The sequence below is a fragment of the Hippocampus zosterae genome, chromosome 15, assembly GCF_025434085.1.
Source record: "Hippocampus zosterae strain Florida chromosome 15, ASM2543408v3, whole genome shotgun sequence".
In the NCBI taxonomy this organism is placed as follows: Eukaryota; Metazoa; Chordata; class Actinopteri; order Syngnathiformes; family Syngnathidae; genus Hippocampus; species Hippocampus zosterae.
The window spans coordinates 2,280,975-2,303,912 of NC_067465.1; the positions used below are offsets into that span (position 1 = coordinate 2,280,975).

Genomic DNA, 22,938 nt, shown 5'->3' on the forward strand with positions numbered 1-22,938 from the left:
TTCCCTGTGGTTCCGTCGACGTTAAGTCTTCAGGGCCTCCAGCGCTAAGGAGATGATCCTCGGCACACTGCGGTAGAAGGATTCATTTTCCAGGCCGACGAGACTGTAGAAAGTCAGAGGCCGGCCTCCTACGACGGCTCGGACCCTCGCCTGATATAGTCCTCGATCGTTCTTGGAGCTCAGATCAACTAAGATCTGAAACAAACGAGAAGCCCCAACAAAACACGGAGCTCATCATCCAAAACAACGCGTCCGACGACATCGACGTCTTTGAATCTCGTCGTCGTGAGGAAGGAGTTACCTCTTGGAAGCTCATGTGGAGATTCTTGTTTGGGATATTCAGCACCCAATGGTAAGAGGCTCGGACTTGACTGACTTGCTGTGAAGTCTCTCGAACACCGGGACAAACTACAAGGACCAGGCAAAACCATTTTAGGGCTTGGACAAGCCACCGTAACACGACGAGTCGTCAGAACAGGCTTTACCTTTCCCACCGGGCCCGGGTGTCTGTCTCTTGCGGAGAAGGCTCCTTTGTCGTCTGCGCAGACTGAAAGGAACGCTAGCGTGCAGACTGTGAGGCTGAGATGTCGTCTTGGCCATATGAATTGGCAGAAGTGCGGTTGATACCAAAGCCGCTAACTCCCCGAGATCAACCGCTTTGTCCCACGTGCCCTCGGTTGATGCGACAAACGCTTCGTTTTGGCTCTCGTCACTGGTCAAAGTTTCACTTGCCGTCTTTAATTTCTCAATTTCGCTCATTAGGGCCGATAAAAGTGACCACGGCTTCTGCGATTTGGGGGAAGAGGAAGGACCGGGGTCGATTTGCAGCCTCGGGGAAGATGTTGGAAGAAAAAGAGGCTCGGAAGAAGGTTGGTGGAGATCGGACGGATCCATGCGAAGGATGGGCGGAGCAGCTTTGGAGTCCAGTTTGGAGCGTAACGCCGAGATCATATTTTGGTATTCTTTCTGAAGCCGAAGAACCGAGTCGTCCCCTGCCTGGAAACAGCACGTAGAAATATGGATTACGTACACGATGAAGTGCATGGGGCGACGCTCTCCAGCGATTACACATCATTCAAAATAAAAAATAAAAAAATTAGCCTACTGGGGAGCAACATTGTGCTACCGTGCAATGAATTGTGGCCCGCTGACATCAGAGAGTCGCGTCGCCTTGCAAGTTTGCACACGCGCGCATTGGGAATGTCGCACCGAGGTAGCAGAGCAGACGACCAAATGAATTGCTGGCAAACGTACCCAAAAATGTGTCGGCCTGCCTGTATCGCAATTTGAAAAGTGCAAAATCAGCCATTTTAGTCATTTTCTGCTTCCCTTTCTCATCTCGTCTCCTTCCTTGAATGCGTTCGAACAACCGCAGCTGATAAGGGACACGTTTTTACTTCATCTAGTGACCCGAAAGCTAATATTTATGAAAGTGCTCTTGCAAAAGAAGCACAACTCTGAAGCGCAGTATTGACTATCAACCTTTTCAGTGAAACGCGGAAGAAAAAAAAAAAAGAAATAGCGAATGATCCCAACATCATTTTTCATCTCACAACCTTATAAATTTCAACATTGCTCTTCAAGGGTGAATTTTTAATTAAAGACTAACAGATTTAGGGATGCCGGTACCTGAAGGAAACGTTTTTCTTCCCGTCTGGATGATTCAAAGGAGTTTTCTGCGGAAGTGTCGTTGGGCCGTGCCTCCATGTCCTCAGCGATGGTGACCAGGTAATTCTCCCAATCTTCTACGCTGGGGCCCAAGGCCTTGAACAAAGGAGGAACTGGAGGAACTGAAGGGGAACCTTGCTCCGTTGGTCTCACAGCGCTACCTGGCTGCTCTGCAATGAATAACACCTTGTTGCAACAGCAGCGATTCCATTTTTATTTTTGTATTTTGTGAAATTTTCCGTTTTGAGGAATCGTGGAAGCGCAACCTCAGCCGTTCGGACGGGATGTACCTTCGATCGGCACAACGTCCCTTTTGTCTCTGCTGTGAGGGAAAGCGCTGCTGTAGATGTGTTCCACCAGTTGAGGAAGCGTCTGCGTGAAGAAGGCCAGGTCAACTTTGTCCCTGATGTAGTCTTCAGCGCTCTGCAGCAGGTCCAGCAGAGTTTGCAGGAAGGAACGCAGCTCTACATGCAAAATGATGAGGGGAGGGGTCACAAATCAAGAAAAAAAAAACTTTTGCGGCATCAAAGATGATAGGGATTGTAATCTTTTTAGAAAGAACCCCACGTACGACATTTCTTGAAGCGGGTGAGACATTTGTCCTCGGCCATTCGGCTGCAAGCGCCCCCCGACTGGCCCGGAGGGCAGCTGAGGGTGTAGAAGCGACACAGGGTGATGAACTCTGACCTTTGCTCCTCCTCTGTCATCTCTGTCGTTTTTAGAAGCTCCGGACATGTTGGTTCCCTGCTGCCGAATGACTCTGAGACAAACGCACGTCGTTTATGATTCCACACGATTGCCGAGAGAGTAATTATAATGGTAGGTCGGTGTGAGTTTGCAAATATATTTGTTGTCGTTTCGATCGTCGCTGCGCACTTACTCTGCATTTCCACTTGGATCCAGTCAGAAAAAGCAGACACGCGGGTATAAACCCCAGGCTTGCCCTTCTCCCCGCATCCATCTCCCCAGGACGTAATCCCGTGTAGCTGGAAGCGACCGGAAATTCTGTCCTGGTAGATCAGCGGCCCTCCAGAGTCACCCTAAACAGCGGTCGCGACCACAGAATAACAAGTGAAAAATTTCTCAAGCACGAAGGTGAATTCGCTCCATTGAAATGTGTTTTGTGGCCCACCTGACAGGAGTCGATCCCCCCCGATAGATAGCCGGCACACAGCATGGTGTTGGTGACCAGCTCTTTGCCCAGAGCATTCTTACACGTATTCTGAGGCAGCAGGGGAACTTTGGCCTCCATTACTGTGTCAGCAGACGGCCCATCTGCATCGATAACGCACACCATTGCTTTCCGGAAGGCTTATGAAAATAAAATTTGTCATCTTCCGTGCGTACTTCACCTTCATAGAGGGAACCCCAGCCTGCCACCAGGCAAGGGCTGCCAGTAGGGGGCTCCATCCCAGAGGGCAGACACACAGGGGTGACACGGTCCGACAGAATCACGGGAGACGTCAACTCCACCAGGGCGATGTCGTTGTTAAACGTCTTTGGGTTGAACTGGAAGACATTTATGACATTTGAGTGTTGACTGAGGAATGCTTGTGGGGATCCTCGTCCATCCGGGTCATTTAATTCGGAGGACGCCGAATCAATCCGGACTGTTCTCGTCTTAGGAGATGTTTTGCCTCTCATCTAAGTCGGCTTCAACATTTCTAAACAACATTTCTAGTTGCAAAGGGTTCACCCCAATGTCATATCGAACCCTGCGGAACGGGATGTCGGTTAAATTCATACTTTGGGCAACATAATCGCGCCATGTTTGCAACTCTACCTTAGGATGAGGAATGATGCGGTTGACTTTGAGAACCTGCTCATCGGGGTCAGTCTTGGTGATGTCAAACTCGCCCACCACGGCCGTCCAGTAGCTTTCACCGCGGCTCCTGTTTGGATGAAGAATCACGGTGATCGGATACAACGCACGAGACAATGACGTCAAATGCGAAAATCCATCCGTCGTTTCAAACCATTCGATCAATGATTCTCGACAACTGCGCCGTTGGCATATTAGTGCGCAATGAGAAATGTTCCAGTTTCCCTTCACTGGTTCAAAACGGATGTACCGGTGGAAGGATTCTATTTTAAATACAAATAACGGAGCTTTGTTATTTAAAAGTTAAATGCGACTTCCGCGACATACAATAAACCAGATTTAAATGACTAAATCAACTCAAACGAGATCATTTATTTCAGTGTTCCATTTCGTGATTTTTGTTTTTCAGCGTGCGGCGGTATTTTTCTGATGTAAAAATCAGTGGCTGTATGATCATGTTTGGATGACGAAAGCTCCGCGTTCTCTTACCCGGCAAAACAGTGCGCGGCAGTGACCACCCAGGAGCTTTCCACCAGGACCCCTCCACACATCAGGCCACCATCAAGCTGCAGATTGACTAACCAGGGCCAGCTGCCCGGCGGCGCAGGGGAGCCCCCCACGATCCTGGAACGAGGCTGGGTGACGTTGCGCGCCGAGGATGACCTTTGACCGCACACGGCTGCGGATAAAGCCGCAGACAATCAGGAAGAGTGGGGTGAGTTCAACTTGCGCAAAACGAGATTTGTGACTCCGACGGTAAACGGAGACGGATTATTTGAAGCGGTTTATGTCCCCTCACCCTGCACACGCGTCTGAGTGGCGGGCTCCAGGTTATGCATCGTGTTCAGCAAGCTGCACTGAAGGACGCGGGCGCTGCAGCTCTCGCCCATGATTCTGATGCAGCTCTCTTTGTCCGAGTTGGCGTCTTGACAGCGGTGTTGGTAGAAAGCGCAGGCCTGGCTCAGGGCCCAGCTCCGCTCGCCTTCATCTTGGAGCTTCTGGGCCTTGCTGATGACGTCGCAGCTGGGTTCCGTCAAGGCGTTGGCGGGTGAAGCTGTTCGGGGCGGAGATTGGGGAGTCAGTGTGAATGGCTCGCCAGAGGTGGGATGAATGAGGAGCTTACAGCAAGATCCGGAGGGCTGCCCGCAGTCCTGAAACAAGCAGGGAGCGCAGCCCCTGCAGCCCGCCTCCACCCGACTCCTCTCGGATGACGCTCGGTCCAGAGCGGACAGGGCGCTGGTCATGGCTGCCTCGAGAACCACCGTGCCGCGATCGGATAGAGCTGCGGTGGACAGAAAAGACCAAAATGGGACATGAGGAAGACCGATACTCCAGATTTTAGATCAGCAGGACTCGCAAAAGTCATCAGCCTGCCATGCATGTTTTTTGGAATGCGGGAGGAAACCAGAGTACCCGGAGAAAACCCACGCAGGCACCGGGAGAACATGCAAACTCCGCACGGGAAGGCCACAGCCGGAATTTCCCTGCATTCTAACAGCAAAATTAGTTTGAGTCGAAACTACAGCCCCCTATTTTTCTTCTCATGCTGCTCTTTGAACCCGTTGGCAGCGTGTCGGGGAGGCGAGCTCACGCTCGATGCGCCGGCGAGGCTTTCTACAGACACACTTCAATCGGGCCGCCGACCCTGCCGTTGCTCCCCCCCACCCCCCACCCTCCTCTGCACCCGACAACATCACAGGAAGGACACTAACAACAGAAATGCTGATTGAAGTACTTAATTAGAGGGCCGGCGCTGAGCGGGCAGAGCCTGGCAGGCATGGATGGACGGACCCAGGGGGGCACGGACAGGCGGCCGCAGGGAGGCTTGGACCTCACGCTTTGAGTTTGAAGCTCTTTGCTCATCATTTTGCAAATCGGATTGCATGTGAAGTGCTGCATGTGTTTTGTCGCAAATCACTTTCACGCTATTGTTCCGACTTGGCTACCAATAATGAATCTTTGTTCATCTACCTATGCCAGAGACATCTAGTGATAGCGAAATGCTCTTCCACTCGAAGGTGCCTGCAGATTTAGCCTGTGCATCCACCTGTTGTCATTCGTGCAACAGAGCAATGGCTTTTTGTCCAGCTAAGCAGCTGCACATTTCACATGAAGTGCATTTGTGAGTCGGTCATCAGTAGTTCGTTACTTTTTGTGAGATTTTCCCGTTGCTAAATATGCACTTTGGCGGAAAAAACGGTTTCAGGTTGAACATTTCGCTCATCCTAATCCAGAAAGGCTTTCTGTGTACTGTACCTAACTAAGATCACCAGACACATGTCAAGATCAACAGGATGAGCAATTTTCGGTATCGTGGGACTCTTAAAATTTTGCAGTGGACAGAGCCGAGCGTTTACCTTTGAGTGCACTCTGAGGCATCCGGTAGACTTCTCTGCCTGCGGGAGCTGCCAGTAAACAGCCCAAGCCTGTGAGGAGCAGCGATCCCAGTACGAGCATGCTGTCAGAACACGCGCCGTCCGGTGACGACAGCCGGGGGAGACACTTGGCAATACCGGAGAGAATGCCGAGATGATGCAGGCCCGCCGAGGCCTGACCGTGTCCAGGTTGGTGTCTCTGCAAAAGCCTTTCTCCCTCCTTCTGATCGTCTGTGACATCAGAATGTGGCATCTGTCTGGAAATGTAGGTAGAGGAGTAATAAGTGGCTCCTGATTGCTGCCCGGTATATATAGAGTGTCCAGGAGAACACCAGAATGGGGGTGGAGAGGAAAGGAGGCAAGGGAGGGGAGGGAGAGATGCTCCCATGCAGGGCCAATACACAAACAGATGAATTCATTAAGACTGGGACAGCAAATTGGGCGCAACTTGCCAAGGCCGGACATCACAAAGAGGTTTGCTCCTGTGAAAAGAGACGCAAGGGGAACGAAGGGCCGGGCGGCAGGCAAGGGGGTGTTGTTTGAACTAATTAATGGGAGAGGAAGAGGGAGAAAGTTAGAGCGATAAGGATATGGGCTGATGTGAAAACGGAGGGGAGGAATGTAGCACCAAGTGACGGGATGCGGCGGGAGCTCGGTTATCAGAGGGGAGGGAGACCGGGGGGGAGACAGCCAGAGAGGAAAGTGTCCGCCATTCTCCGTGCCTCTCAAAGAGGGCATTGTACCCCGGTGTCCCTCTGAGGACGCCCGCATCAAAGGCGTCCCCCGGGCATCACTTGGCCGCCGCCTCCATTGATCACTTACACTCTTTTATCCCGCCCATTAAAATATTGTCAGTTCACATCTCTTTTGTCTTTCTCTGCTGAACTCGGCTTTTGTTACATAAAGATACGGGATGCGAATGCTCAAGAACATTAAGTCGGAGGCGTTCTTTTCGTGTTTGCTCTTGTGGCATTGTCACATGCAACCAACAGCGGCATTCTGGAGTTTTTAAAGATGCGGCCTTTTGGGGAGGGGCTAGGGGGGGGGTTGTTTTTTTTTTGCTTTGACTTTGAGCTCTGCACCTCTGCACTGTCAGGCCGACACACCACCAGGCTGCCAGGTTACACATTTAAAATTTAAAAAGAAAATATATATGTAGCAAAAAAAATAAATATAAGACTAATGAAATTCAAAAATTCCCCGCCTACACCAAAAATCTGTAAAAAGATTTTTACTTTTTTTTTTTTTGCTCATCTTTTGCTCCGTTATTGAACTAAACAAATATTGTACAACAAAGCAGGGTCAAATGTCCTTCCTGCGATTCATATCGTTATAGCTGTAAGTATTAGGGAACAATTGATTAATCGGTTAGCGAAATTTGACTTTGCCAAATATTTGAAAACAATCGATTAATCAGTTAGCAAAATTTGACTCTGCCAAATATTTGAAAACTTGCTCACTTGCTATGGTTTTGAAGGTTTTGTTAAAAAAAAAACCAAAACAAACAAAACCAAATAAACAGGCATGACTATTCCAGCCAAGGTTTGTTGCCTGTTTGCTTGTGTGTTAGCTGGCCCAGCCCCCTCCGTGCACCCGTGTAGCACAATGGCCCCCGAGATGTGAAAGCGGGCTCAGGCGGGGCGAAGCGGGAACGGCGTGGGACAAACAGGCGGCACTCTTTCTTTTCCTCCCTCCCCTCGGCCCGTTTGCTTTGATGTGTTGTGATTCTTTTCGCTCGCTCTTTCTTGCTAAACATCAAGTGGCAATCGGCCCCAGCCATTGTTTTCTAGCAGTTCCGTATTTATACAGTATTACGCTGCTGCCTTGAGATACAACTTACAACTGACCCAACTTACAATTTTTTGGGAGATATGAGTTCACCCGATTTTTTTGCTTTGACTTCGCAACAAAAATTGGAGCTATGAGTGCGAGATGCACTGAACTTCAGGCACCAAAGAGGAATTTTCGTCCAAAATAAATAAAGAAGAAAAAAACTGGCTTAAAGCTTTTTAATGGAACCCCTTGTTGAAGTGTATTTAAAACAATCACATCTTTGCTTCAAAGTCTGATAGATTAATACAATCGCATCAAGGAAAGTGCCCTAAATGGATTAACGAATACTATTGCACTTTCTAATTCATCGCTTTTGACCTTAGGGTCCAACTTTTCCTGTCCAAAATGTGCACTCTTTATGCAATTTATTTGTGTAATACGACATCTTTTGTTCGAAAGAAAAAAAAACTAATTTGGGATGCCAGAATAATGTGACCGCCCGTCAGAATCATATCAGAACTTTGAATTGGCACAATGTAATCGTAGGGAGCAATCATTTGGTTAGTTTACTTGTTTTACTGTAAGTTTAAAATAAATGATCACATTTGTTTTCATTACAAATTATTTTTTTTTAGCCCGCCAAGCAATGGGTTGTGGACCCCCTGGTTCCCGGGGACCTCAGTTTGAGAACCTCTTGTCTTGAGTTCTCAATTTCAAACATTTTAATCATAATTCACTTAAAAGCCTCCCCAATTTCTTTTTGCTGCATTAAAGGTGACAAATAATACAAAAAAAAAAAGGTATCAGAACGATCGATCGCAAAGAATAAACATGTTTGGTGGTGAAATCAAACATGAAGCAGGCTGTGGCGATACACGCAGGATCATCGCGTCGAGCCACCAATGCTTGACCAAGGAGCGTTTTCGCCACAAAGAAAAGAAACAACACAATGCACCACATTGAGGACCTTGACAACAATCGTGTTGAATAACACCCCGTTATTGTCTTCGGTTATGAAACCATTTTGTCCCATTGTCTCGGGCGGAAAACAATTGAAATCTAGGTCAGTGGGCTAAGCAAAGGGAGAAGACGTAGTTGCGGTTCCCAACATGGAAGCGCGGCCAGACACTTGAAGCCCCCCGACAATAGTCAAGCAGCTCGTCTGCACAGGCCTCTACTAGGTCAGTGTTAGCCATGTTGTTAAAACTCATTCAGCACCAGCCAATTCTAGACCAAGTCTGAAAAGACGTTTAAAAACATCATTGGGAGTGAATGAGTTAATTAGATCTCATATGACCTCAACTGTCTTAAAATGAGAACTAAACATCAGTTTAATGTTAAAATGTTCACGTTACAGCCCCATTCCGATTTTGTTTGACTACCGGTAAATCGAATCTAGCTCATTTGGTCTTGTTTAATATTTGTTGGTGACATCTATTAATGCTATTAAGTGAATTTGCTTCACTCAGTCACACTATTTGAGAACTCAGTGCAGCATATTTTGGGACAAGGCTGGAAGTGAGGAGAAAAAAGGGAAGAATGCAGTTTCGATCAATAAGAGAAGGCTGACATCTAGTGTCGCCATGTTGGAATGTGCGCTCCTCTTCACACGTTTTTTTAGCAACGCTATACCGAGCGTATAGAAGGATTTTCCAGTCTTTTTATAGACCGCTTTTATTTATATGAAACGAAGGATTTTAAATAGATGAGTCTATCCTACCACTTTGGAGTCACGGACTTTTAAAATGGGGGTGCTTTTGATTTCCTCTCATCCACCAGCACACCTGCAGGCGCTCTGCCAAACAATGAAGCCATTCAGTAAACTTTACAGGCACTGTGCGCTGGCTTTCCGTTGCATCGCTTTTGTAGTCAATCAATTCCTCCATTTCTCATCAAAATCATTATTCGACCCTTTTGCGTGTGTTTGAAACACTCACCAGTCATCAGATGAGCAAGTGAAAGGCGGAGGTACTAGTTGCCAGTTTAGGCCTCACAATGATTGACAGTTAGTGGTGATTGAGAAAATGTTTTTGATGGAGCAGTTTTCACATACGGGACTTGCAAAATTATTTTAGTTGTTAAATACAGTCATAAACAAAATACAGAATCCCCATCAATTATTTTAAAGTGATTTTTTTTTTACATTTGGACATTCTGATGGTCGGGTTATTCATTTGACTCAAGAGGTTGAGTTAAACGAATAAACCAAATTTTGAGGTTAAATGAACCCTAATCCAAGTGGTTGTCAGTCGCTTTTAACGCAGTGATTGGCATAGGCACCCATGGCCCTTAAAATGATTGATTACATTTTAAAGCCTGCTTGAAGTGCTTTCCTGAATGATTTATTTTATGTTACTTTATTGTTGCAACTGTCCTTGCTAGCTGTCTGATTTGTGTTTTATGTTCAGCACTTTATATGCAGCTGTGGCTGTTTTCATTCAAATAAAGTTTTGTTGAATTACCCCCAACAGGTAACCTCACAAAAATAAAAAGAGTTGACATTTTTGAAAATGTGTTTTCAAATCCTGACCCAATGCTGAGAGATGAAAATACAGTCCAAACCGGTCATACTGTACTTTACCGTTTCATTATGGGGCTTCTTTGCTCACCTCCAGTCGCCTGCAGCATCTCTCCGACTGACTCTTACTCCGCCCCTCTCTCTCACTCTCTCTCCCTTTCTGTCTCTCTCTCCCTCTCTCGTTCTCTCTCCGGCCAGGCCATTAGCTGTGAATTATGGTGCTGCGACCATCACAGCCAATTGTCTGGATGAGAAGGAGGCTGTGCCTCACTTTGCGCTGTCGTGCGTTTGCCTCTGGCCAAGTGTCGGCCTCGTCATCGAGCAGCTGCTGATCATCTTTGCAGTGTTGATCTGAGCAGGTAATCGGAGGAAAATGTCATGTATTGGTCGTTTATTATGAATTTTGCTCACCTATTGGGAGAAAGGTCTCAAACTTTCATGTATGCATGTCATCTGTTTTTATGTTTTAAATGGATCTATTTTGTATTGTTTTGGTAAAGTTACACTTGTATGAATACAGAAAGCTGTGTTTCGGGATGTAGTGGTAGGACACAGCAGAATATCGTTACAGTCAAGATTGAACAGTACAGTGAGTATCCCTCCCTGCATTACTTATTTTAGCGACATACTTTATTTGTTGTGTGCATGAATTTTTTGTAGCCGTGAAATGGATTTGAACTTTCCCTCCTGTTTTTAGTATTTTTGTGTGCAATGTGCTACTTTATATTTTCTTGCAGGAAGAAATAAGAGTGGGGTGAGGTGTCATCATTGGATAGAGGCCTTTAGAACTATGAAAAATATATAAATGTGCAAATGTGTCTCATCATATCATTACATAATTGCGGTGCTACAACCCAACGGATATCGGAGAAGACAATTTGAGATATGTGAGTGTTTTGAGTTACGGAAGGAATTCAACTTGTTTCTATTTAATGGATTTGGTAAAAAAATAAATAAAAATCTTGTCTGTTTAAAGTAAAGAAACATTTTGGCATCGATTTTCTGCCAAATGGGGAAAAAAAAACATTTCGCAATTAGAAACAAGAAGTAATCACACTTTATTTGCTTTAGTGGGGCGCAGACAGCGTTTCGATGAGCTTTCCGAGAGTATATCTGTGTCCGTTGGCCTTACTTTAACAAAGCGGGCATTTATTTGCTTGTTATGAGGTGAGAGAACAGTAGCCAGATGGAGGCTGTTGATCTTGTTTGAAAGGCTGATGTGAAAAGGCCATTACTTGGACCACAGCAAACACACACTCGCACTCTAATGTGCGCACACACACATTCGTGTGGATGTGTGTGTCGTCGTAACACACTCAACCGGTGTGCTCTACTAAAAGTCAGTCGGAATGATCGCGTGCACTTTTCGGTCATATGTCGACATGCTTCGGCGGCTGTGGATGTGCACGCTGGTGACACACACTGTGAGACACGATGCATACATTAGTGTTAGTTCGCGTTGACCTGCGGTGTTAATGATTGACAGAGCCTCAAACAGAAAACCACTGGTTGCTAAGCGCCTGAGGAGAACGGGTTACATTTCTAGCGGCGATGTACATACGAAGACGTCTTTTAGATGCATATTGGCATTCAATGTCAAATAGCAAAAAAATCTGCTGTTCTATTTTTTTTTCTAAAGTTCCGTTCATTGATAATGCACGGCAATCGAGGCACTTAAAATGCGCGCATGCCTGCTTTCAGTTGTCGGTACCCTGACCTGAGACGATGGTGGGGCTGAGGAACCGCTCCACGTGGGATCCGCTGCTGCTGAAGTCGTCTTGTATTAAATCCTGCGCCGTCGGCTGCTCCTTGGCCATCACGGCGCACCTCACCTATGCCAATGCAGACAAAGAGCCCGTTGAGGGTGAGTGAGCGACGGAGCACAGGCATGCAAAAAAAACGAGACAAATCTCGGTTTCAGTTGAGAGGGCCGTGAGATCGGCATTTAGAACACTTGAAATGTCAAAGTATGTCTCGTCTTCTACGCAGGTGTGTTTGTGTACCCTCTCGGCGAAAAGGAGGTTGTGGTTGGCTTTGAGGCGGCCATTGCGGGGCGTCTGATGGGAGTCCAGATCCAGAACCGAGGCAAGCTGAAGGACTGCTGCCTGGACTGCTGCCCAGGTACTTCTGAAGGCCGGGAATGGCACTGCTGCGGGAGCTCCAGCTTGGACATGCAATGCACAAACGGTGAGCGCGCCATGTCTAAGAGCAATGTAATCAAATGAACTGTAAAATCTCGAGTAAGTCAGCGCTGCGGTATTGCAGCATGCTGCACCGATTGATGTTTTTCCAATTGTAAGTTGAATCGTGTCACGGTACGTTTTGTTCTGTTAAGGTATGAATTCTTGTTTCTCTCTCTCTCAGGACATCTGATCCTGGATGAAGACTTGGAAAGAAATACTTTCATCATAGGCACAGGGGTCATAGGACCGATGGATATCGTGTCCATTATCGTGAGAACCTCATTTGAACTGCCTACATTGGAAAATGGAGCAATCCACATCGTCTATCCGACTTTACTGACCCCCATCGTCACACACATGACTGCAAGCAAGAGTGAAAATGGGGGCAAATCAGCAGAGACCGGGTAACCAAAAATACATTGATTGGGGTGGAGGGGGGTGGAGGTTGTATGGGGGAAGGAGGCTTGGGTGATGACGCGCGGGTCGGGCACTTTGTTTCATTGTCATACTGAAATCGGCATCGCTTGACATGTGAATCAATGTTCGCTTTGTAATTTGATGAAATAGTCATAACTGGCATTAAAATAATGATATTGAAGGTAAAAAAAATCAATAAAATTATTGCTCACCCTGGAGGCCACGGTTCCTTTAGCCTTTGCCCTAATTGTTTAATGGGTGGGTGAGCCGGCTCTGCCAATTGGATCTCAAATCGTGCAATCTCCCTCTGCAGAGCGACCAGCTGCTTTAGTGCCACCTCAGGAAAAGCGGAGCGCGTTCTTGACACGGAGCAGCAGTACTGCACACATGCCTTGTTCAACAGTCCAGCAGCCAGTTTGGCTCCTTATGAACTCAACTTCCAACTGCTTGTTCGAGGGGCTTGTCTGCTGGCAGGTATGTTTGAATATTTTGCTTATATTACCGGTAAGTACTTTGGCTCGACGGTTTGAGTTTTTTTTTTTTAAGATACGAGTCATCATATCTTAAGTCATCATATCCCAGTGTGGGACAAATAAAGGATATCTTATCTTATCTTATCTCTCGACCGATTCTTTTACTTTGACTTGCAAGGTCAGACGTGCGAAACTGACAACTTGAGTGGGATTCACAATGAACCGTTAATGTTACTTTTATATTGCGTCCAGGTAAAAGCTGTATATATTTTAAAAGTATGTACAATAAGATCGAGTGCTATTTAACCTTATTAAAATATTAATTACTGCAATTTTTTTGACGATCGGAACGGATTACTGGCATTCCCATTCATACCAATAGGAAAATATGACCTGAGATTCAAGTTAAGTTTCAAGCACCACTGTAATAAATCCCTCATTTCATTACATTTTTTCAAAACAATTTTTTACAGCAGTTTTTGTCTGTTTTTTTAATGCTAAATTTAACTCAGGACTGGAGAGCCCCACCCATGCCCTGAGAGCAGATGCCGACCCCAGCGCCCAAAGTGCCTCCGCCACCTACATCACCTTAGCCCAGGAACATCCTTATGACAGACGCATAGAAATCATCCTGCACCTCAGCGGTGAGTATGTAAACGTCGTTCCTCCTCCTCTACCTATTGCAGTCTTCTGTGAGCGTTAAAAGTGATTTTGTCACAGAACCGCACAGCCCACTGGTCATAATAGAGAACGGAAGGCTCTCCTTCAGCCAGTATGAACAGCACATCCTTTCTCGACGTGACTTCATTCGCTGCACCCGCAAAGATCCTGAACCTGAGAGGAAGGTTAGCAGATCCCACAAGCACGTTTTCTCAGTTTTTGTCATGCAAATTGCTTCTGAATGAATGCGTTCGCAGGTGGAGTTTATGCGGAAGCGCTACCACAAGGACATCCTGAACAACCCGGTGTTGATGCTCAATTTTTGTCCTGATTTCTTGACTGAACCTCTGGAGCTGAACAAAGCCACCAGAGAAATATTGTTCCTCGTTGACTGGAATGGCGGCATAAGTGGCACCAACATCCGTCGTGTCAAAGTGAGCACTGGCCACAGTCAGTCAGGTGTACAAAATCTATAATCATTTTTAATGAACTCTAATACACACTGATGAAACACACTGGTAAACAAAAAACGTTTTTGTTTTTAACTATCACAAACTTGGAATTTTGTGGCTGCAACACGTTTCCAAATAGCTGGAACAGGGTCATGCTTACCACCGTGCCACATCACATTAACAACATTTAATAAAGCTTTGGGAACTGAGGTCACATTCTGTTTTTATTTATGTATAGCTTCTCTGGAATTGTTTATTTAAATATATTATTAATTTATATTATGACCATAAGTATGCACATTGATTTGGGGTTTTTTTTTTGATTGATTTACTTTTCCAGGAAGCCGTGGTGGTCGCGTTGAAGAGTCTCCCTTCAGGCACCCTGCTCAACATTGTTGGCTTCAGCACCCCCATGAAACCTCTGTTCTCAGCCAGCAAACTCTGCACGGATGTTAGTTGGAATTGTTTAAAAATTAGGAGGAGGGCTGGGGTGGGGGTGGGGGGGTTGTTAATTGGTATCTAGTTTCCTGAAAACAGATGTTTCCCAATCGTGCAGGAGGCCCCGTTTGGCTGCTCTTTAATCAGGTAATAGGTCAATTCTTTGGGTTGCCTGAGCAGCAGAGTATCAGGTTCGGTGGAGATGAGAACAAACAGCATTTTCACGGTCACCTGAGCATATGGTGACCTTCAATGCATTTTCAGTTTGGCAGTAAGGTGTCCTTCTAATCTAGCCTGTTTGTCCACATTTTAAGGCTGGCAATAATGTGTGCAATGTTTGCCGACACTTTATTAGACAAGGTCTGATTCAATTACTTTTGACCCTCGCTGTGTAATTGGGGCATCGGATATCAAACTTTCATTAATCTTGGAGGTGATGTTTGCCTAAGCTTCGTGATTGGTGTTTTTTTTTTGTTCTTGCTTATAGAGCTCTGATTGCATTTGTGCTCCAGGTTACCCTGATGCAGGCCTCTGAGTACATCCAGAGGATGAGAGCGAACATGCGAGGCATCAACCTACTGGGGGCGCTGTCTTGGGTGTACCAGCAACCGATGCAGCGCATGTACCCCCGACAGATCTTCATCATCACTAACGGCTCCAAAAATAATGCAGCCAAAGTTTTGGAGCTGGTCCGTAGGAACACATGTGCTGGCAGGTAATGCTTACGATCGGTAGTCAGAGAAAATCGACTATAACATGTTGGAATTGTGTTTTTCTCAAGAGTATTTCCATCTTGCAAGTCATACAACAGTCAGGTTTTTCACACTGGCACATCATGTTATAGTCGTCGTGAGTTTAGCACTTGAATGACCTTCCTTGATAAGTATGGCTAGTGCAGAGGGAAGACATCGCAAAAACAAACAAAAAAGGCTACAAAAGACTCTAGAGCACAGGTGTCAAACTCAAGGCCCGGGGGCCAGATCTGGCCCACCACATCATTTTATGTGGCCCGTGAAAGGAGATCAAACCTGTTGACTTCCATGATGCTCTCTAAAAGGTCTACCGAAAAATGTTATTCTCATATGTAATAAATAAGAGCTATTCTAAGCATTTTCTTGTTCCCAAACCCCTCATGGTAATAACTTAAACAAGAGTTGAATCAAGAGTTATTCTTGACTTCTTTTTATGGTTTCAGGCATAACGGCCCTCCAAGGGAAACGATCAATAAATGTGGCCTGCGACAAAAATGGATTTGACACCACTGCTTTTGAGAACAAAAACATGACATCAGATTAGAAAAGACTTCAAAAGACTCCAAAGATCACTTCAATGAACAAAATGGCAACAAAGACAACAAAAGAGGAAAAACACCATAAAAGAGTACAAAGGCAAGATTAGAAAAGACAGCAAAAATACTCCAAGAAAGCTTATGGGGGGGGATCTGGATGAGACGACTACACCACAAGGGAGCGGAAAGCGAATGGCTGGAGTCGATTTCAACCCCACCCATTAATCCCGTTAAGTGCTACGCAATGAAAGTCAACCCCCCAACCCACCACCGTCCCCACAATCTCCCTCAGCGTTGTACAATAACATTTATCCTTCATTAGTATTCTGCACTTATACTGACTTTCCTTACAGAATCTGGATCGCTTCTTTGAAATTCAGATACTTGACCTAGTTAAATGTCCGTCTTTCTTTTTTTTTAATTATTGAATTTAATTACTGTGAGAAAAGTAACACATGTTTGCATCACTTTATTAAATGGAATAATGGGTTGTTCGGAGACAACAAACAACGAACGGTTTCTCGTACCGCCTAGAACTCCACTTCAATCCTACTAAGTGGAGTTTAATATTTTGTCCCTCATCTGAAAATATTTTCTCAGAAATTAGAAATGCATCCATCTCTGCAAGCTACAAACCCAATTCTAAACTTATTCTTAAAATAGTACCTTTTTGGTTGTACCATTCAATCCTCAGCATTTTCAACTCTGTACATGTACCAAAGGAAGTTGATCCTTTTTGTATAATGAGAGGCATTTTACCCACCATCCCTGCAGATGCTTTGGCTTGGGCCTCGGCTCCCGAGCTTGCAGGCGACTCCTGCAGGGCGTTGCCAAACTGACAGGAGGTACTGCGGAGTTTTTGGAAGATGAGGAAAGACTTCAGCCCAAGGTCTGAAACGCTGCCACCTAGTGGAGAAATATATTTTTAAATTTGACATACTGTATGTCATTTGACTTGAAACAATCACATGTGGTTATTTACACCGATCTTTTATTAGCTCATCAAGTCTCTGAAAAAAGCCCTTGAGCCTGTGCTAACCGATGTGCGGATTGACTGGTACCTGCCTGAAAACATGGAGGCCCTTCTTTCGCCCAATGAAATCCCTGCGCTCTACCCGGGCAATTGCCTTATTGGATATTGCACACTCTATGACATGACAACTTTTAAAGCCAAAAAGAAAGAGGTAAGACTCTATTCCTAAATGCTTCCCACTGGGTATTGCTGCGTGAATGTTGAGGCTTAATGAAGCTCTACAACCCACTAACGTAATTTCATGACACAAATATGCCACACATCAACATCGCTCCTTGGTGGCAAGATGTTATAAGATGGCCACAAATCACTTCTTTTGTCTCCGTGAAGGTCCACGACTCACCTCAACATACAGTATTTGTTCTTCTGCACCAAGATGGCAGAAAATCACTGCCTATGTCCTAAAACTAGGCAACTCACTTCAAAAGCAATGCTTAGGTTTTTGTTAATAGGATCCAAAACCAAATCCATAAACTGAAAAACGTAAATCAATCAATTTAATTCACACTTTTTTGTGCTTTTAGCATGCTGCATGACACCATATGCCACATAATTAATATTTGGAGTAACGTAAAGTCAGTTAGAAAGGGTATTAGTGTTTTGGGATCATAACTTCTGGTATATTTGCAGTTTTAACTATTAATAGATTGTAGCCAATTTTTAAGAGGGTATCAATTACTCATGATTTGTGGCAGGTCTCGGTTGCTGCAGAAGAATAATTAATTTCTTGTTACATGAATGTTCATTTCTGCCAACTTTACTGAAATGCCGACCTATATGTTTCAGAGGGACAACAAGGGTATACACAACACCTCCATGGGTTCTGTTTTTTGCCCGTCAAATGACGACATCTCACCTCCGACTTCTGAGCTCATGCCTGCGGTGACTTGTCCAGAAGGGAACGACCTGGAGGAGGCGTTGAGGGAAATTTCCAGAGAAATCTCCTCAGAGTTCTCCTGTGCCAAAGACGCGGACCCGGACACCTGTGCAGGCCAGTCGCAACGAAAAACATTGCATTGCTCCGAGTGTTACAAACAAGTGGATATTTTCCAGCTTAATTGCATGAGAGGATGGATAATTTTGAAAATGTTTTAAACTTTCCATGGAAGTTATGAAAATTACTGGGAATTAAGGAGGTTTAGTGGAAAGGTACTACATTCAAGAATGAACATTTTGCAAAATACAATTTTTATAATATGTACACTTATACAAAGGTAATACGGATAATACGCAAGTCAAGGTACTAGTGTACTAGCATGAAATTTGGGTGCTGTAGGCAGGAATCAAGATTATGCAAAACAATATCTAAGTTCTCAATTATGATCTAACCTTCCATTTCGTCAATTGCGATGGAAAGTTTCCACAGAATTTGAGGTTAATCAAACCCTCCACCGTGGTTAACACTTGCCTTATATGCGCTCTACAGGTGGAGCGTTAGACTGGTCAAGCGACGTGAGGACGAGGATCCAGGAGAGCTCCTACATTCAGGAGCAGTACATCCTGACCCGCTGCTCACTCAGTAGTGAGCGGAGTCTCCCCACACACGTACAGGCCTCTTCAAGTAGTGACACAACGAGCCGGGCCTGTCTGCCTGACCCTATGCCGTCTGCTCTGCTACTGGACACGGGATCCTTACCTCAAGGCCTTGAGAAGATAACTGGTCCAGAACCGCGGTCATCTTTGTCTCGCTGGGCTGACTCGGCATGGCAGCAGAACCTCTCAGCTGACGCTGGTGACAACAGCAGGAAAAATGTAAATATTTTCACAGTTGTAAAAATTGGCTTGATTTTTTGTGTCGGGCCAAGTCTAGTTTAGAGCGCTAAATGACAAAGACGGTATCCAAGTGCCCACTTCACAGCGGCAGACTTTACATGACAAGTGGAGGTCTTCTTGCCGTTCTTTATAAATATACTTTGGGCACATCTCCATGGACTCCAGCATGTTCATTATGCTTCTGCCATGTAGACCGGGCACCTCACCCACACCAACTATAAAGAGAGCCAGTGGAGCCGCTTCGATTGGCCGGGAACCGAGTCGATTGTGTTCACTCCCACAATGGCGCAAACGCCCATTTCTACCAACGTGCATCTTTGAATATACCCTAAGAAAGAAAACTTAACCCATGCGGATATTTAGACCGTGCTTTGTACTAGATTTGCACTGGGCATGAAAATAGGAGTCAGGTGGACGCATGTCCATACAGCGGACACTCAGACCGTGAGAAGTTCAGTGGCGTTTCTTGATATTGGCCGGAAGCCAGAGGTGGCAAAAGTACTCACAACTCTGTACTCAAGTTGAAATATAGAACATGGCGTTAAAGTGACTGTGAAAGTTGAAGTACTATAAAACATTTGTGACCCACATAATAGTTGCCCTTGTTTTGGAACATCCATCACCGCTTCCCCTCAACTTTTTGAATCTTAAATAACAACTCACGAATTGCGCTTTTTCCTCTCCAGAATGTACACTTGTCTTGTAGCGACGGCCCACATTGGAGACAAAAATCACTGGCCCGTTCCACCATGGCAGCGAGAAGCTTCTCATCGCCGCAGGGTGAGATGGAGATGCATCGCCTTAGGAGAGCTCTGGAAAGGGTCTCCTTCGACCAAACTCTGGGAGGAAGGCTGGATGAAAGTGACGGGGAGGCAAAGCCACCAGAGACACTGTCCCGCAGAAGTCTTAATGATTCCAGTGAGTTGACAAGAATTATCCCTTTCCTTCTTCCCTTCATATCGTAAGTCGAGGTACCGCTTCATTTCTTTGTCCCTCCCACCCGACAGGTGGACTCCTTTTTCCCGCCTCTCCTCTGGACTGGGACAACTTCACAGACCCCGACTACCTATTCACTGCAGTTCCACTGGAAGATCCTCAACCGGGCCAATGCCGCTCCCTCATTCACGGCCTTCTTTGCGGCAGACCTGTAATGTGGGAGGCCACGGTGAACCTGGCCCACCTCTTGCTCCCTGAGGACCAGAGGGCAAGAGTGGGGGAAGGATGCAGAAGTCAAGGAGGGGGAAGAGAGAGGGAATCTTGGGACGAGATCATACACCAGCTGACGGCTCGTTCTGTCATAAGAGACTTTGAGAAAATGTCCGAAAGGGAGGACCAAAAAGGACATGGTTGAGTTTAAACTACATACATAAATATATGTTTTAAAATACAACAATAACATACATTGCATGTATTTTCTATGGGTACTCTAGCTTCTTTCCACATTTCAAAAGCATGCACAACAGCTGGTGTCAGCCTTATGAGGACAAGCTCTGTTGAAAATGAATGGCTAGATAATATCCATACTGTATACGTGCAAGTATACTCACAATGTATGTCTGTAGGTTCAGCTAAGCGGTACCGTGTGAAGGCCATCCAAACCAGTAAGCATTGTAACATCGTCTCCATGTACACGGCCTTCACCATAATTGACAGCAACCCTAACAAAAGCGTACAGGATGGTGTGGAGGTCCAAAATACAGGTGTGCCAACTATACTCTCATTGGTCACAACATTAAGGACACATGCACAATAAAACAAGTTCCAAATGAACATGTATTAAAATTTTTACGTAAAGATACTTTCGTACAGTAAGCGACCACAAATACCGAGCCGGCACCGACCTAAATTACGACTTGTTTTAGAATTATACGTATTTATTCATTTCTGTGCGTTTAGGGATCCATTTGGGAAATAGTCACAGTTCCCATTCAGGCAGTCGCAAGAAGAAAAGGTATTCTGCAGGTGTGGGCAGAAGACCCAACAGCGGAGACTGTGAAGAAGGCGAGGACACGTGGAACTCGACAGGTAGATGGAATGAAATGCCGTGATTATTTTGTTCGTCAAGGCGTCAACTATGTTTTTGTCTCTCAGACAGGGATGACACTCCTACCTCACCGTGCAGCCTTACATCTTGGGAGTCGAGTAAGTACTGTCTACTTGCTTTCTTCAATCAGTGATATTCACAGCCGTATTTTTTTTTCATCATGCTGCGAAACACAACTAATATTGCAGCTTTATTCAAACTGACAGACGCCCTCAGTGCTGCTGCATCCGTAACAACGGGCCCGTCGACCACTCGTTCTCAGCGATCTATAGAGAGCAAGTCAATGGAGAGCTTCTTTGGCACCAGGTAATCTTGCAAAACAAGAGTGTAATCGAAATGTCATGCTTTCAGAGGGAAAGTGAAGATCCCCAATTATGTAATGTGTATATTGGGAACTGCATCTCAGATTGTTTGGGTGGATCTAATATGACCGATGAGTCTGTACTCGCATTATAAGCTTTGAAAGCAGGGCATACTTTAAGTGGAGTCCATTTACATTCAACTCAAAATGACCTCTGAACTCATTTTACCTCTTGTAGGTTTCCCCTTGGCAGACTCAGGTCCTCGATTTCATCAGGACGACAGGTGCCACTGAAGTCCCACTGCTTGTCTGCAGAGACTGACAAACAATCTGAGAATGAAGCTCCAGACTACCTGCCCCTGGTGAGTCAGGATAAAGACACAGACAACAAATTTGACAGTGGAACTTCAAAAATGGAATTGATCCTTTTAATCAAAAATTCCTAAGCCTGTACATGTACTGTTGTCGTTTGGTTTATCCTCTTAGGTTCGCCTACAACTGGCCTCTGGAGCTTTTCTGCTCACTGAGATATACGCCGACTGTGTCCAGATTTCCTTGGACCGCCTGAAAAGGGCTTCCCCCTACAGTCTGCATCGTCGCAGCCTTAGCCCGCCTTTCCGCTGCGCGTCTCCCGGTGCTCCATCTTTATCCGCCTCCGCCAAACCTCACGGTCATCACCATGTCACCTTTTCCCCCTCGTCCTGCACCTTCGCTAAAACAGCCGCGCCGCCCTTCCACCACACGCCGGACGACACCCACTTGATGCTGGAACCCAGGCTTCGCCGACGACACCTGTCAGACCGAGACCCCATCACCTTATCACAAGATCTCCCCAGTTCTGAGGAAGGCTCCCTGGAGCTACCGGGGGGCAACTCTTCAGGCCAGAGTCACGGACAGGCAGACAGCGGTCGCGGGTCAGAGACAGACGTATGTGAGGGGTCTTCACAGGAGCCCCCCTACCTCCACGTGAGTAGCCAGTTGGCTCAAGACAACCTGGAGGGCTCAAGCTGGGCGACCGCAGTGGCTCTGGCCTGGCTCGAGCACCGCTGCGCCGGATATTTCATGGAGTGGGAGCTGGTGGCGGCAAAAGCGGACTTTTGGCTGCGCGGCCAGGAGCTGCCCGAGGGAGTGGACCTGGCTGGGTTGAAGGGAGCCGCCAGACAGCTGTTCCTGCTGCTGCGTCACTGGGATGAGAACATCAAATTCAACATGCTGTGTTATAACCCCAATAATATGTGAGGCAATAGTCCGCAAGGGGGAATCATGGGGAGTCATTGCGACTCGGACGAGAGCCGACTCGAGTGACCCGTTTTGACCACTTGGAAGTTGATTGTTCGTTTTTAGGTCAAACTTTGTCACAGGCTATGTCATTGTTATTTTTTTACCGCAGATGGCAGGTATTAATGGCATAAATGGTGTTTTTAGTTTCGGAGGGTGGTTAAAGAATGAATTAAACTGACGGGTGTTTGCGAGGACAGCCTCTTGACTGATTTCCACACCGATGCAGAGTCGTTAGCAGTGATTTGAAAACCGTTCAAGCTTTTGGTGTTTTATTAAGACACCTAACAGAGTATAAAACAAGTTTTCATTGGCACGGGTGAGTTTTGTCAACTTAGTAAGAATCGCGTTTTACATAAAAAGTCCAAATTTTCAAGATGCTTTAAAAAAAGTCCCATGAAACCTTCAAAACACACATTCAGCAGGACTCCAGGTGCAAGAC

At 45.9% G+C, this 22,938-nt stretch overlaps 3 protein-coding genes and 1 long non-coding RNA gene across 5 annotated transcripts in view; 1 reads left to right on the forward strand and 3 right to left on the reverse strand.

Moving 5' to 3' along the window:
* On the reverse strand, positions 1-11,988 carry prss56 (serine protease 56). 2 transcript variants are annotated; one of them, XM_052087183.1, is made up of 15 exons: positions 11,874-11,988; positions 5,848-6,118; positions 4,614-4,772; positions 4,290-4,544; positions 3,980-4,169; positions 3,452-3,560; positions 3,021-3,177; positions 2,801-2,943; positions 2,549-2,708; positions 2,240-2,428; positions 1,959-2,132; positions 1,630-1,838; positions 486-996; positions 302-408; positions 1-195 (listed from the first exon to the last, which is right to left on the reverse strand). In XM_052087183.1, the coding sequence occupies exons 2-15, from the start codon at positions 6,116-6,118 to the stop codon at positions 22-24; spliced, it is 2,808 nt and encodes a 935-aa protein (XP_051943143.1). In that variant the 5' UTR covers positions 11,874-11,988; the 3' UTR covers positions 1-21. The 2 variants fall into 2 exon arrangements, with proteins under 2 accessions (XP_051943143.1, XP_051943144.1); XM_052087184.1 differs by lacking the exon at positions 11,874-11,988 and adding an exon at positions 10,248-10,393 and having other exon boundaries at positions 5,848-6,122.
* Positions 10,353-22,457, forward strand: vwa5b2 (von Willebrand factor A domain containing 5B2). Its single transcript, XM_052087255.1, has 22 exons — positions 10,353-10,515; positions 11,858-12,020; positions 12,146-12,343; positions 12,521-12,743; positions 13,070-13,230; positions 13,742-13,873; positions 13,950-14,074; positions 14,147-14,323; positions 14,682-14,792; positions 15,292-15,494; positions 16,842-16,956; positions 17,066-17,251; positions 17,887-18,091; positions 18,527-18,852; positions 19,560-19,791; positions 19,881-20,219; positions 20,436-20,573; positions 20,770-20,898; positions 20,965-21,015; positions 21,124-21,223; positions 21,457-21,580; positions 21,705-22,457. The coding sequence occupies exons 2-22, from the start codon at positions 11,882-11,884 to the stop codon at positions 22,455-22,457; spliced, it is 4,167 nt and encodes a 1,388-aa protein (XP_051943215.1). The 5' UTR covers positions 10,353-10,515; positions 11,858-11,881.
* LOC127615904 (uncharacterized) lies at positions 12,137-21,029 on the reverse strand. The gene is made up of 4 exons (XR_007966988.1): positions 19,537-21,029; positions 17,874-18,829; positions 16,831-16,973; positions 12,137-12,320 (listed from the first exon to the last, which is right to left on the reverse strand). It is a non-coding gene; the product is annotated as an uncharacterized LOC127615904 (long non-coding RNA).
* Positions 22,159-22,938, reverse strand: part of zfyve9a (zinc finger, FYVE domain containing 9a) — a 16,944-nt gene continuing 16,164 nt past the window's right edge. The window contains exon 20 of the mRNA XM_052087179.1: positions 22,159-22,402. The gene's annotated coding sequence lies outside the window, so the exon portion shown is untranslated. The remainder of the gene's footprint in view (positions 22,403-22,938) is intronic.